Consider the following 15,957-nt stretch of genomic DNA (forward strand, 5'->3'; position numbering starts at 1 on the left):
TGTTCCATTCTTCCTATTTATGCACCAATACAAAACTTTTCATTTATTCAACATTAGGAATGCCTTCCAATATCCATACTTTAACAGTTGCATAGTATTGAGTTACATAAATGTATCATAATCAGTGTCTTATTTTTCACAATTACAAAAATGTGGCTGTGAGATCCTTGAAAATGTATCATTGCCTATTTGCATGTTTCTTTATGCTAAATCTATAGATACAGAGTATCTGGGCCAAAAAGTGTTCACACTTTAAAAAATCCTGATAGCTTCTGCCATGGAGGATTTAGAGTATGTTTTAGTGTCGGATATGGCTGGTCCCCTCTAATTCTTTTCAGTTTCCATGGTTATTCTAGTATGTTCTCTCAAATGACAATATAATTTTTATTGGAATGGCATTGAATTTATAAATGAACCTAAGTGGGGAAAGACATGTTTTGATGTTGTCTTTCTATCTAAGAATATCATGTATCTTTTCATTTGATGGAATCTACATTTTTGCCTCTCAAGAGTTTTTTTCAGTTTTCCTCATACAGATTTTAGATGTGTCTTAAATTTACACATTAAGTTTTCTTTTTACTTTCGCTATCACAAACGTGGTCTTCTCTTCAAGTATCTTCTAACTAGTTTAGGTTTGCATATACATATATATATATAGTCTTGTTACTCTTTTTAGTAAACATTTTTATTGAGCTATAATTATACATACAGAAAAGTGCACAAATCATATAAAGCTTGATAAATATTCATAAGGTGAATGCACCCACGTAACCAGCACCTAGATCATGAAACAGAACATTACCAGCACCACAGAGTCTCCCTTGTACCCTCTTTCAGTCCTACTGAGTTAAAGCCAGTTGAAAAATAATGTATACTGTATGGTTCCACTCTTATAAAATTCAAAAACAGACAAAACTAATTGATGGTAATTTTGATAGTGCTTACCTTTGGGAAGAGAGGTAGTGACTGAAAGAGGGTGCTGATTTCTGACACCATACATAAATGCTGTCTGTTTTGAACTTCACCGAAATGGAATCAAAGTATGCACTTGTGTCTGGTGAAGCCTACTGATATTTGTATGTAAATTGTATTTAATAACTACTTTACTAAGTTCTTTTATTGTTTAGTTTTTCAACAAGTTCCTTTGGGCTTTCTAGATACATATTCATATCTGCAAATAGTTTTACCTCTTCCTTTCCAATTCACGTCTTTATTTTGTCTAACTTCATTGGCTATAACTCTCAACACATTGTTGAGTAGCAGAGGAGTTAGTGGGCATGTCTTGTTCCTGACTTCAGCTGGAAGGTCTCTTTTGCTTTGAAATTTAAGATGCTGGCTTTTAGGTAGAGGTACAATGTTAATAGATTATTCACCAATTTCTACTTAGTATATTTAACATAAGTGAGTGCTCAATTCTATCATGTCTTTTCTGCAAAGATGAAGATTTTTTTTAACTCTTAATGTGAATATTAACAGATTATCTAGTATTGAATTACTCTTGCATTCTTACAATAAACCCAACTTAGTCATGATTACCTTTTGAAAGTGCTGTTGGACTGTTTGCTAATGTTATCATTAAAACTTTTTATTAATATTCATGAGATTGCTCTATAACTTTCTTTTTGGTACAATCTTTGTCAGGTTTTTGAACCAATGCTATTACATTCATTTTATACAATGAATTTAGGAGTTTTTCTTTGTTTTTTTTTTTTTTTTTGGCACTTTGAGGTTCAAGATTTTTTTTCTAGTCTCTGGAATTGTTTAAGCAAGAACGGGATTATTTAATCTTAAAAGGTTTGGTAGAAATCCCCTTGTAACAGTCTGGGCTTGATGCTTCTTTTGGTAAGGGGTACTTTTAACTATTTGTTTCTTCTATGGTAATTGGTTTGTTGTGACTTTATCTATCTAGAGTAAATTTTGGCAATTTGCATTTTTCTCAAAATAGTTTTTGAATTTATTGTGTAAAATTGCTCAAAATAGTCAATTTAAACAAATTCCCTGTTTTACTATTTCCCCCTTGTCATTTAAATTTTTGTATTTGTGCTTCCTCCTTTTTTTCTGAAATAGGTTAGCTGGTGGTTTATCTCACTCAACTCCCCACACTACCCATCACCAACTTAGATTTATTATTGCCTCTATTGTTTTGGTTTTCTACTAGTAATTATTTTTTGCTTTTATTAATTCCTTCCTTCTGCTTTATTTTTCTTTTTACTCCAAGTGTTTGGTATTTGGTTTTTACCTTTTCCTACTTTTATTGATAACTGTACTAATTACTATAAATTTCCTGTCATATTTGCATTTTATTTTTTGGCAAATATTAGGTTTTTATCTGTCTTGTGGTCATGTCCTTCCAGTGTGCTTTCATTGTCTGTGAGGATGTTGATCTATTTATTCTCTTATTTCTTATACTAACTTTGACTGGAGTTGGACTGTAATCCTGGCTCAGTTACTCTTTTTTTCCCCTTAACTGAAATGAGTTTTTCTGTACTTTTAGGAGGAAGGAGTGGCTCTAGGATGACTTCACAGCCTTAGAGCTCCCATTTTCACAGTGATTTAAAAGAATATATATATATATATATATGAAAATACATATATATAATGTCTCTGTATCTTGGCCTTTCTTCCCAATACTTATCTAGATCTTCTTGCTTTTGTCCTATTTTACCCATCCTGCCCATTTGGATTCTAATTCTAGAAGTTTGTCCTCAGTGCTGGGCTTTGTCTCATAAGCTTCAAGAGGTACACAGTGTAAAACCCAGACTGCTCTAATGCAGTCAGCAGACCTTATCATATTGCTTTAACATTCATCTGCAAATGGGATTCTGTAGTCACTTCCCAGTTTCAGTGTCTGTTCTTAGATTGGCCCACGGCACTTTGTAGTGAGAAACTGTGGGCAGTGTTGTAGTTCTCCAATTTGCAGAGCTGTCAGAAACCAGCTGCCTTCCTTCTACTTCCTCCCACAGATACTGAAACTATGTGGTTCAGTGGTTTGTCCTCACTTAGTTGTATTTTGAAGTTCATAGAGATACCTTGTCATCTAGCGTTGTAATAGGGTCTGTGGCTATCCCAGTTGCTCTGTATTCTTATGGGGAGATTAGAAAACAACACTATTGTCATCATTTTCCCTGAGGTTAAACTGTTAAGACCTCTTTCTGTTGTAGAAGAGAGGTTTTAATTACAAAAATAATTTTATGATCATTATAAAGAAACTATAATATGAAATTTGCTGTATTCCAGGTACTATCCTAAGTGCTTTATCTGTATTATCTCATTTAATCCTAAACCCTGTGTGTTAGGTTTTACCTATTTTCCTTATTTTATCCATGGCAGAGTTAGGTCCAAGATCATGCTGCTGAACTGGCAAATCTTGGATTTAAACCCAGGTCATCTGATTCCAGAGCACCTCCTCATTAACTGTCTCTCAAAAATGATCAGGTCCAACAGTTTTCAAATTATATATCACTGTCAGCAAGATTTCTATATGAATTTAGATTAAATATAAATAACTAAAGATCTAATAACACATATATATTATAGATCAAATCTAAAAACACTGAAATGATAAACAGGTTAAATTATGCCATATGATCTGATTAATCTCATTTGTATGCAGATGCTCAAAATAAAGCTCCTCCTCCTACCTTCTAAAAAAAAAATACCACAAAATTAAGGGGCGGGAAGGAGACAAGTATAGAGTAGGAAATACAGCTTTTTGAGATTTCGGACTTCATATTTTCCCTCATTACATGACTCCTCCTAAGGAATAAAGTGTATATGTGAAATATTGCTTATAATTTATTTAATCGATAAATACTTTTCTTGTAAATAACTATTTAGAAAAGTTAGAAATAGTATCTCCACAATTCACACTGGCCTGCTATTTTCTGGTCAATTCAGTCGCTGTGGAATGTGAACATTTATGAGTCCATAAAGTTTCACAAGAAATTCTCCCACGAATATATCAATTAGAAGCATACTAAAATTTATAATCTTATGGTATTAAATTATAAGGAGTTACAAAATATTTAGCCTTATAAAATACTTTTAGATTGGAATTTTTCTCTAACATTTATGAATACAGTCACTGTTACTACCTTTATTGCCTTCTAACCTTTCTTGGTGATATAGAAAAAACAATTTGGGCTTTTTATATAGTCCTAAAGCCATTATATATATGCTACTTCAACTTCCAATGTCTAAGAGATGACTTAGTTTGAGATATGGATGTCTTCATCTGCCAGGATTTAAATAGTAGCAACTGGAATAACTCACAGAAGGATAACATCTGTTATTAAGCTTACTTTTTCCCCCACCATCAGAAGATTTATTTTATTTCTAATTAAAAAACATACAGTTGGCAAACTCAGGTTTAAAACTAAGCATGCCAATAATAAATGAATCATCTCTCCAAGTACATAGTGTTTCCCTTGGGAAGGACTGTTATTTCAGAACATTTTTTTCCTCTGATTTAGAAAAAAAGATAACATTTAAAATATTACAATGCCTAAACAGTGATACCAGTAATCCAGTTTTTATACTGATACTTGTATTTCAACATTTATTATCACCAAGACTAACTTAAAGCCAACTCCTTTAGTGAAGAGATTTCTCTCCCCATTTCAGTACTAGACTCATAGTTCTGAATGTCACTGAGCAAGTAACGGATATGAGTTATTGATAAATTAATTACTAATGAAGAGTTTTTATACTACCTCCTTTACAATTAGCTAGTTCACAGACTTAAAACAAAACAATGAACAAAAACAAAACCCTATTTCTTACCCTCTAAATGGTCGCATTTCCCTTTCACTTACCTGAAAATATGAGAATAAAAATGACCATGTATAGAGTTACACCACTGAATCTGTTTGAATGGTTCTGTTTTTGTATTTTTTACTTATTTGAAAAAAATTAGAAAAGTATTAGTTTGAAATTAGAGCAGCTAACACACTGGGGGCAACAAATTAAAAAATTCAAATGGCTAAAAATGAAAACACAAAGTATCTTTCCTTCTAGATAAAAAAGACTGTTTTCTTCCTAGAAAGCAAAAAAAAAAAAAAAAGGCAACTAATGATTTGAGAATAAAATCAAACACAACTGGTATTCACCACAGCAATGTCTAAATAAATGACCCACATAGCACAAAACTTTCTCATTCACAATCACATAAAGTTGCTTTTCCCTCAGTTACATAATAGTTGTCTTCAAACAATCTCCTTTTAGAAAACTATCACATTAGTTAAACCTATTTATTCTTACTATGAAGTTATTAATTTCATTTATATAGGCCACACAGGTTTAATTGGCACACTTTACTTAAGAATAAGACAAAATAAGTCACTCTTCTTTAAAAAAAATTATGGTCATCTGTTTTCAAAGAATAATCCCAGATACTTAATTCATTAAAGCAAATTTTCTACCATCAGCAGTGAGCTTTTCAAATGATCACTAAGTGTTCACCTGAAGATTATCAATGCTATGTGAAGTGTAAACTTGAAAATTTGTCCTTTTCATAATAAGATACAATTTGCACTGAAGAGTTTTTAAAAAGATAACCTACACACATACAGTTAATTTGCCTCAAACAACTTCTTAGAAATACGGTATAAACATTTAAGAACCACGACAAAGTTGTGGTTCAAACTTCAACAAAGATTTTCTTGAAACCCAGTATAAAGATTACTGGCTCAAGACCATATCCCAAAGTGACATCAGCAGGAGATTTGATTGTAAGACTCTACCTTTTAAAAAAAGAGCACACTTGGTTATACATGGCTTTTAAACTTGAGCTACAGTTATGCTACAAATCCCCCCACCCTCCCAATCTAAAATCAGTCATGTGGAGATATGTACATTCTCTGAGCATTGTTTAGAGTCCTTGGTTTTCCAGCTTTGATGGAGATCTAGAAGGCGTTCAGAAGTCCGTGTGCTTACATTCAGAGCAGGATGAACTTTACAAATTCCACTTTCCTCCATTAGTGACAGGCCACAGATCCCAAAGTATGCATGCAAAGCATCTAAAAAGAAGGCATTTAAAACATCATAATAGGTATTCTTACTTGCACATTCTACAGAATATTTTAGCCACATATTTACCAGCCCATCACTCCATTGAAAGTTTAGAGAAATGCTAATATAGTTTTAAAAATATTTGCTTTCTCAAAGTCTCAAACACCAATTTAAAAAAAAACCCAGATGATCAAAATAAAATATTTTAATCATGAAAATATCATTAACGAAGGAAAACAGTTTCCAGCTGAAGAGCTGATACTGTCCATAACCTCTGTGATTAAAAGACAGGAGGAGCAGCAGTCATATGTAAGACTTCTCATTTTGGGGAGTTTCCCTATTTGCTTACTAGAGAACATGGAAACGAGTAGCTTCAATGCTATATCATTAAGTTTTTTTTCTTTAAAACGAAAACAAAACTCTGAATCTAAGTTGCAATATCCCTTGCTCCACGTTTTACCTCTGAAAGTTCCTAAACCATATGCAGTACTATCCTAACACTGTGTTAAATAACAGGAGCTTAGGCAAAAATAATCCATTCTGGAATGCTGTGCCATATTTAATCCTCCTATTTAGGGTAATGTCAGTCATTGTAAAAATATCTGATCTGACAATAAAAACAAACTCACATTCTATTTGGTTGAAATAATATGAGTGCTCATACCATGACAATTCTGCACTGGCTCACTAGTTTCCCATCTTTCGGGGGCAGCGATCCTCTTCTATTAAAGTGGCCAATGAAATCACATGGCCATTCCTGCCTAGGAGTCTTATGCAGACTTCTGAAGAGCTCAGAGCTTTGCAGTTATAGGAACATTAAAAAGACAGTTTTGTACCAGTCAAAATTTTTCTCTATTTTTGAATTGGCTGACATTTATGGCCTTAAGAGCTATTAAAGTTCAAAACAGGCTGGGTGTGGTGGCTCACACCTGTAATCCCAGCACTTTGGGAGGCCGAGAAGGGCATATTGCTTGAGCCGCAGGAGTTTGATACCAGCCTGGGCAATACGGTGAAGCTCCATCTCTACAAAAAATACCAAAATTACCAGGTACGGTGGTGTGTGCCTGTAGTTCCGGCTACTCGGGAGGCTGAGGTGGGAAGCTCACCTGAGCCTAGGGAGGTTGAGGCTGCAGTGAGGCATGATTATATCACTGCACTCTAGCCTGGGCAAAATAATGAGACCCTGTCTCAAAACAACACAACAAAAAGCTCAAAACATCTTACCACGTCAAACTTTGTCAAAAGAGTTAAAGAAAAAGCTTTACTCACAAGAGTATCACTTATTTTTCAAAACAGAAATGACAAATAGCTGTGCTTACTCAATGCCATTGTGAAAATGTTATTTAACTAATGGAGGCCCATGTTGATCACCTTTTAGGCCTTTTCAGAAAATACTTAGGTTTCTTCTGGCTCACTTTCCTTTGACTTTCAGACTATAAAAAATAAATTTGATTTCACCTGTAATATTACATCATTCCATATAGTTATTCTAAAACTACAAAGGGTACAAAGCAACATTAAGCTTTGTTTTCTAGAAACTAGGAAACTTTTCTAGGAAAAAGTACAACAAAAAATATACACCCATAATAACATAAAATAGAACTGTGTAAAACTAAAATCTCTCTGGATAAAGTAACAAATAAAACTTATTTTTTTCTCAAAAAGATTTTTGTAACAGCCAATGAGATCAGAACTCAAATGTTTCAAGCCTCAAATTGTTTTTTTTTAAAAAACTCCTTATCTGTAAGTGGCAACGTACAAGCACTTTAGATGTGGAAATATATGTTTACTCCATAATAAAGCACTTTAGATGTTGAAATATATATTTACTCCATAATAAAAGGTCATTCTTTTGAAGTTTCTTTCATAAATGTATATAAAATCCCTTTGTGTCAAATTTTCCACTAAATTCACTAGAATGAAGAATAAGCTTAATTTTAAAGAATCTTGTTAAAATGATTATAAAGGTTCTGGGACCAGATCTTTACACATAAATTCAATTTAGCAAAGCCTTTCTATGCTTTCTATTGCGTACTCTGAAAACATTGTAATGTATCTGTAAAAAGTAAGTAGTACATCCAAATATTTACACAAATGTTAAAGTTAGCAACTGATCTCTCCGGAAAAAGCCTCAAGAACTTTCTTTTAAAAAAGCTTTTGGAAACACTGAATGTATTTCAAGTATGTTTATACAAGAAATGTTTTCTAAGAGACTGTCATTTCCCTATTCCCATTATTTGTTAAAACAGTACCCTGCACTGATGGAAAACATGGAATGAAGACCAAAATAATTCTCAGTTTTGAGGCACTAGAGATATCAAAAATTTCAAAATATTATTTTGCTTGAGAAATTAACTTCTGAAAACATACTTTGGCTTACGACTTTGAAAGCAATGTACACTTTCTCTAAGAAGACATGTTTTACTATTGATTGGTTGATTGAGACAGAGTCTCGCTTTGTCGCCCAGGCTGGAGTGCAATGGTGAGATCTTGGCTCACTGCAACCTCCACCTCCTGGGTTCAAGCAATTCTCCTGCCTCAGCTCCTGAGTAGCTGGTACTACAGGTGTGCACCACCATGCCTGGCTATTTTTGTATTTTTGGTAGAGATGGGGTCTCGCTATGTTGGCCAGGCTGGTCTTGAACTCCTGATTTCAAGTGATTCACCAGCATCAGCCTCCCAAAGCTGGGATTACAGGCATGAGCCACTGCATCCAGCCATTTATTTTATTTTATTTTTTGAGACATACTCTTGCTGTGTTGCCCAGGCTGGAGTGCAGTGGTGTGATCTTGGCTCACTGCAACCTCTGCATCCCAGGTTCAGGCAATTCTTCTGCCCCAGCCTCCCGAGTAGCTGGGATTACAGGCACCCACCACCAAGCCTGGCTAATTATTGTATTTTTAGTAGAGGCAGTGTTTCACCATGTGGCCAGGCTAGTCTCAAATTCCTGACCTTAAGTGATCCACCCACCTCAGCCTCCCAAACTGTTGGGATTACAGGTGTGAGCCAACGCACCTGGCCTAGAAAGCATGTTTTATATGAAAATATAGGCAAGTAGGGGTGTAAGGAAATATTCCTGCTCATTTCAAATACAAAAATATGATTTCATGAGCTCCTTATTTATATTCTGATTCAAGTACACATTCCAACCATAGCAGTTCTGTGATGGAAGATGAGTTGATGAGGCACTTTCAAGGCTGATAATAAAAACCACGACTCTATTGCAATACTGGCAAAAACAATCATTCCTTGTGTCTACTTTCATATTTGTAACTAATTCTTTAACTACTTGCTTATCAAAAGTGTGGGTGTTTGAAATTTTTTTAACACACACTTAAATGGATTTTTATAGGGAAGCTGTATATAGACTCATTTTGCTGGATGTGAAAACGTAAGTCGGGTGAGGTGTAGGCTACAGAATGATGCTAGAGGTGGGAGAGGAGCCAAATTTTGGAAGGGCCTTGGGTGCCATGCCATTTATATTGTCTGAATCTGTTGAAATTTGGAGAACAAGAGTATGGGAAGTGAGAAACACATATATTCAGGATTTAAAATATTTTATTTAATACTTTTTTTTTTTTTTTTAGACAAAGAGTCTCGCTCTGTCACACAGGCTGGAGGGCAGTGGTGCAATCTTGGCTCACTGGAACCTCTGCTTCCTGGGTTTAAGTGACTCTCCTGCCTCAGACTCCCGCATAGCTGGGACTACAGGCACGCATCACCACACCTGGCTAATTTTTGTATTTTTAGTAGAGTCGGGGTTTCAACATATTGGCCAGGCTGGTCTTGAACTCCTGACCTCAAGTGATCCACCTGCCTTGACTTCCCAAAGTGTTGGTGTTACAGGCATGAGCCACTGCACCCGGCCTATTTAATGACTTCTGAAAAGAGTAAGAACTGATTCCCTTCAGGATTGGGAGTAATTTATTATACTTAGCTCAAGTCATGACTAATAATCCTAATGGCTTTGGATGGGTTAAATAATTCTCTTCTTTGAAAAGGACCCATTCAGACCATCTACATTATTGCTGCAAATGAAATAAAACATTACTAAGTAAAATATTTGGGAAAAAAATGCACACCATTCCCATGCATCTTGATAATAAACTCTTTCCTTTATACTCTCCAACACCCTAAATTTATCCTAAGCTTACACAATATACCTTTTAAAAAATATTATTCAATGTAACTTTGCAACTGGATATATTTTCTATCATATGCCTTTTCTGATAAAGATGCTTGAAGATCTATTCAGGAAATAAAGGTTGTTCTGGATTCACAAAGAAAATAATTACCTGGATGACTGTCTGGCCACTTGGCAAATCCCCCTACAAGGCGATCTTGAGTTGATAAGATGTAATTTCTATTTTTCTCAAAGTTAGTGTATTGGAAAATTTTTAGAAGCTGAAATGACATGACAAATAAAAATTTACTGACATAAAACTCATATCAACCTTTGGCTCAAATTTCAAATATGTGTCATTTAGATATGCTTTTCTTTAGCTAAGGTGCTCAGACCAAGTCTCTGGGGCCTTGAGCACTTTTGAAATTAGTAAATCACATTAACTTTTAAATTTTCTTATCAAATCTACTCTCCTTTTCTCAACCCTCTATTTCCTTCTTCTGAACCAGGCCAACTGAACCCTTTAAATCACATTAAGCTAAATTCAAAAGACAACTCGAATCCACTCAACATAATCAGTCATTTAAAAAAGTACAATTTTATCTACCCATATTTTAACTCTTATGATAAGCTCTTGAGCTATTAGTTATAAACTAGTAGTAATTGGAACTAAAAATATTTTTTAAAAAAAGAGCAAACAAAAATTACTAACCAGATGCTACAGACAGTTTTGAAAATAGTAAAAAAGTATAGCTCTTTAATTAGGAAAGAAAAAGGTAAGAAAAATGATTGCAACTTAAAAAACTATATAGTTTTTAATGATTTAGGACATGTACTTGGCTTTTCTCTCAAGATTCCATAAAAGTAAAATACAAATAAATAAATAATACTGTGAAGTTCAAGATGAGGTGCACAGTAGGTAAGAGGGTTCAAGACATTTCTGATGATACAAAGCAATTTAATATACGTTAATGAACCAGAGAGAGCCACAGCTTTTAGTGACTGATGAAGAAGCATTATTTCTCAAAAAGAAAAGCTAAACTCATAAGAAAGTTATGGTACAAACAAGAAACAAATTTATTCATTTACATTGATTTAATTAATAAAATATAAGGAAAAAGACTTTTTTGAATCTTGATGTTAGGAATATTTTCCATCAGTGGCACATTGGTCATTACATAAAAATGAAAAAATTATAATAGTAACACTGCACTTGGCTCAGCAATAAACAATATTTTCACTATCCCATAATAAGTGTTGATTACTGGTTTTTAAATTTTAGAATCAACCTATAGGCAAAGGCTGAAAGATGTGATTATTAATACTGAACAAAAATATGAAAGTTTCCTAACTTGACATTATAAAAATAAAAGTAACCTTATATAGCATTGGAAGGTAGAAGATGAGGAAAAGATTCAGAACTAAATATAACGGGTAACAATTTGTTGGAAAAGTGAGAGGCTAAATCTTAATTCTCATAGTTGGGAATCATCAATAATGTCTAAAGGTGATAAGAAGTCAGTCTGTGATTTAAAGTCATGGTAATGTCCACAAGATTTAAAACATTTTATTATTATTATTATTATTCTTTAAGTTTTAGGGTACATGTGCACAATGTGCAGGTTAGTTACATATGTATACATGTGCCATGCTGGTGTGCTGCACCCACTAACTCGTCATTTAGCATTAGGTATATCTCCTAAAGCTATCCCTCCCCCCTCCCCTGACCCCACAACAGTCCCCAGAGTGTGATGTTCCCCTTCCTGTGTCCATGTGTTCTCACTGTTCAATTCCCACCTATGAGTGAGAATATGTGGTGTTTGGTTTTTTGTTCTTGCGATAGTTTACTGAGAATGATGGTTTCCAATTTAATCCATGTCCCTACAAAGGACATGAACTCATCATTTTTTATGGCTGCATAGTATTCCATGGTATATATGTACCACATTTTCTTAATCCAGTCTATCATTGTTGGACATTTGGGTTGGTTCCAAGTCTTTGCTATTGTGAATAGTGCCACAATAAACATACGTGTGCATGTGTCTTTATAGCAGCATGATTTATAGTCCTTTGGGTATATCTCTGGTAATGGGATGGCTGGGTCAAATGGTATTTCTAGTTCTAGATCCCTGAGGAATCGCCACACTGACTTCCACAAGGGTTGAACTAGTTTACAGTCCCACCGACAGTGTAAAAGTGTTCCTATTTCTCCACATCCTCTCCAGCACCTGTTGTTTCCTGACTTTTTAATGATTGCCATTCTAACTCGTGTGAGATGGTATCTCATTGTGGTTTTGATTTGCATTTCTCTGATGGCCAGTGATGGTGAGCATTTTTTCATGTGTTTTTTAGCTGCATAAATGTCTTCTTTTGAGAAGTGTCTGTTCATGTCCTTCGCCCACTTTTTGATGGGGTTGTTTGTTTTTTTCTTGTAAATTTGTTGGAGTTCATTGTAGATTCTGGATATTAGCCCTTTGTCAGATGAGTAGGGTGTGAAAATTTTCTCCCATTTTGTAGGTTGCCTGTTCACTCTGATGCTAGTTTCTTTTGCTATGCAGAAATTCTTCAGTTTAATTAGATCCCATTTGTCAATTTTGGCTTTTATTGCCATTGCTTTTGGTGTTTTAGACATGAAGTCCTTGCCCATGCCTATGTCCTGAATGGTAATGCCTAGGTTTTCTTCTAGGGTTTTTATGGTTTTAGGTCTAATGTTTAAGTATTTAATCCATCTTGAATTAATTTTTGTATAAGGTGTTAGGAAGGGATCCAGTTCCAGCTTTCTACATACGGCTAGCCAGTGTTCCCAGCACCATTTATTAAACAGGGAATCCTTTCCCCATTGCTTGTTTTTCTCAGGTTTGTCAAAGATCAGATAGTTGTAGATATGCGGCGTTAACATTTTTAAAAAGTTTAAAAGTGGTTGCCTTCAGAAAGCTGTCAAAGCTACTGATGTCAAATAAAAAAGACTTGGGACAACTTGAAAGGGTTCCTATAGACTAAAGATGGGACAATTTAAGCATTTTATATATATATATATATATATATATATATATATGTCATATATAACTAATACATGTAATATATGACTAAAAAATGTTAAAATCTACGTATTCACAATGATCCTAAAAAAAAACAAAAAACAAAAAAAAAACCCAAACTCTAAAATCTAATATTTTATTGGAAAGGCTGAGGGCATGGTAGGGAACCAACTCATTTTGTTGAACACTATTAAGGGAAAGAATTCGGTATTTATGTGTCCTTCTCTGTACAAAGTATATCTCAGGATAAGGTAAAATTCTTCTTTAAAAAACAATGCTAGTTAATAAATTGAGAAGGAATGAAAGAATACCACTGTTTTGTAACCTCTTAATGCCATAATTGATTTAAGCAATGATCCTTAATGCCTGTTAAAACTATTCCATAAAAAGTTGATAGTTTCTATAGACTAGCAATGAACAATCCAAAAGGAAATTAAGAAAGCAATTTCATTTACAAGCGCATCTAAAATGATTAAACACTGAGAATTTAATCTTAACAAAAAGGTGAAAGATTTGTATGTTGAAAACTACAAAACATTGCTGAAAGAAATTGAAGACCACCTATATAAATGGAAAAGCATCCTGTGCTCATGGATAGGAACACTCAACAGTGTCAAGATATCACTACTACCCAAAGTGATCTACAGATTCAATGCAATTCCCATCAAAATTTCAAAAGACTTTTTTGCAGAAATGGGAAAGTCAATTACCAGATTCATATCAAATTGCAAGGGGCTCCAAATAGCCAAAACAATCTTGAAAAAGAAAAGTTGGAAGTCTCAAACTTCTTGACTTTGAAACTTACTGCAAAGCTACAGTAATTAAAACAGTATAGCACTGGCCCAAGGGCAGCCATATAAAACAATGGAATAAAATAGGAAGTCCAGAAACAAACCTCACATATATATAGTCAACTGACTTTTGACAAGGGTGCCAAAACCATTTAACGGAAAAGGACAGTCTTTTCAACATATGGTGCCAGGAAAATTAGATATCCACATGTCAAAGAATGAGGTTGGATCTTACCTTACATCACATACAATAATTAACTCAAAATTGATGAAAGGCCCAACATTAAGGCCTAAAACCATAAAATTATTAGAAGAAAACACTGGGGAAAATCTTTATGACAGTGGATTCAGCAATAATTTTATGGACATGACACCAATAACACAAGCAATAAAAGAAAAATTTAGATAAAATTGGACTGCATCAAAAAACTTTTGTGCATTAAAGGACACCATCAACAGAGTAAAAAGGCAACTCAAGGAATGAGAAAATATTTGCAAATCATATATCTGAGAAGGGATTAATATCCAGAATATATGAACTCCCACAACTTTATAACAACAAAAGAAACCAGATTTAAAAATAGGCAAAGGGCTTGAATAGATCTCCCAAGAAGATATGCAAATGACCAATAAGTACACAGAAAGACACTCAATATCATTAGAAAAAAGCAAATCAAAACCACAATGAAATGACACTTCAGATCCATTAGGATGGCTATTATATTAATATATATACATAAAAGCAAACAGAAAAAACAAATGTTGGTGAGGATGTAGAGAAAATGGAACTCTCATACATTGCTAGAGGGAATATAAAATGTTGTAGCTGCTGTGGAAAAGTTTGGCATTTCCTCAAAAAGTTAAATGAAGAACTACCATATGACCCAGCAATTCCACTCCTATATACATACTGTACCCCTCAAAAATGAAAGCAGGGACTTGAATATATATTTATACACCCATGTTTTTAGCAGTATTATTTGCAATAGCCAAAAGGTGAAAACAACGCAAGTGACCATCAACAGATAAATGAAGAAGGAAAATGTGGTATTTATATACAATGGAATATTATTATTCAGCCATTAAAAAAATGAAATTTTGATATATGCCATGTCATAAATAAACCCTGAAACCATTATGCTAAGTGAAATAAGCCAGAAACAGAAGGACAAATATTGTATGATTTCACCTATATGAGGTACCTAGAATAGACAAATTCATAGTGACAGAGAGTAGAGGAGAGGTTACCAAGCTGAGGGGAAAGAAGAATAGGGAATTATTGTTTAATGTATACAGGATTTATGTTGGGTATAATGAAACGGTTTTGCATAGTAGTGATTACACAACATTGTAAACGGAATTAATGCTAGTGAACTGTATACTTACAAATGTTTAAACTGATAAGTATGATGTGCTATGTATATTTTCAACTCTGGAGCTCTTTGATTAAAAGGAGAGATAATTGGATATTACATGCCTCTTGATGTGATACAATAGGAAATATACATGATACAACAGGAAATCACTGGATATTTAATGATAATAAGAAATTATGGCTAATTGTTTAGATGTGATAACAACACTAAGGTTCTGTTTTTTTTAAAAGTTATTTTCATTTAGAGATTATATTAAAAAATTTCCAGAGAATATAAAAATGATATATGGGATCTGCTTTAAAATAATTCAGTGAATTGAAGGGAATTAGAGTATGGATGAAGAAAGGGTAGCTTCGGGTTGATAATTGTTGAGACTGGTTGATGGACACATGGGTGTTGTTATGCCTTTCTCTTTGCTTTTGAATATGCTTGAAATTTCCCACAGTCAAAAAAAATTGAAATGCACCTGAGAAATGGTACTACAAGTGAGGAGAGACAGGGAGACTACTGTCATCATTTTAAATCATCCTTTTCCAAATTTTTTTCAATCTTATACATAAATTTTAAGAGAAAAAATTAGGATATTATGGAGAAGACAAACATGGACTTCTCTAACAGAC

At 33.9% G+C, this 15,957-nt stretch overlaps 1 protein-coding gene across 2 annotated transcripts in view; it reads right to left on the reverse strand.

Moving 5' to 3' along the window:
• Nucleotides 1-1,690: 1,690 nt before the first annotated feature.
• The window catches only part of PGGT1B (protein geranylgeranyltransferase type I subunit beta), a 57,458-nt gene continuing 43,191 nt past the window's right edge, over nucleotides 1,691-15,957 (reverse strand). The window contains exons 8-10 of one of the 2 annotated variants that reach the window (XM_054488202.2): nucleotides 10,305-10,413; nucleotides 5,854-6,017; nucleotides 1,691-5,741 (exon numbers count right to left, since the gene is read on the reverse strand). In XM_054488202.2, coding sequence (XP_054344177.1) covers nucleotides 5,712-5,741; nucleotides 5,854-6,017; nucleotides 10,305-10,413 — 303 coding nt within the window. In that variant the 3' untranslated portion in view covers nucleotides 1,691-5,711. Of the gene's footprint in view, nucleotides 6,018-10,304; nucleotides 10,414-15,957 lie in introns of both variants that reach the window. The other variant, XM_054488204.2, reaches the window with a different exon arrangement.

Source organism: Pongo pygmaeus, chromosome 4 (genome assembly GCF_028885625.2).
Source record: "Pongo pygmaeus isolate AG05252 chromosome 4, NHGRI_mPonPyg2-v2.0_pri, whole genome shotgun sequence".
NCBI classification, from domain to species: Eukaryota; Metazoa; Chordata; class Mammalia; order Primates; family Hominidae; genus Pongo; species Pongo pygmaeus.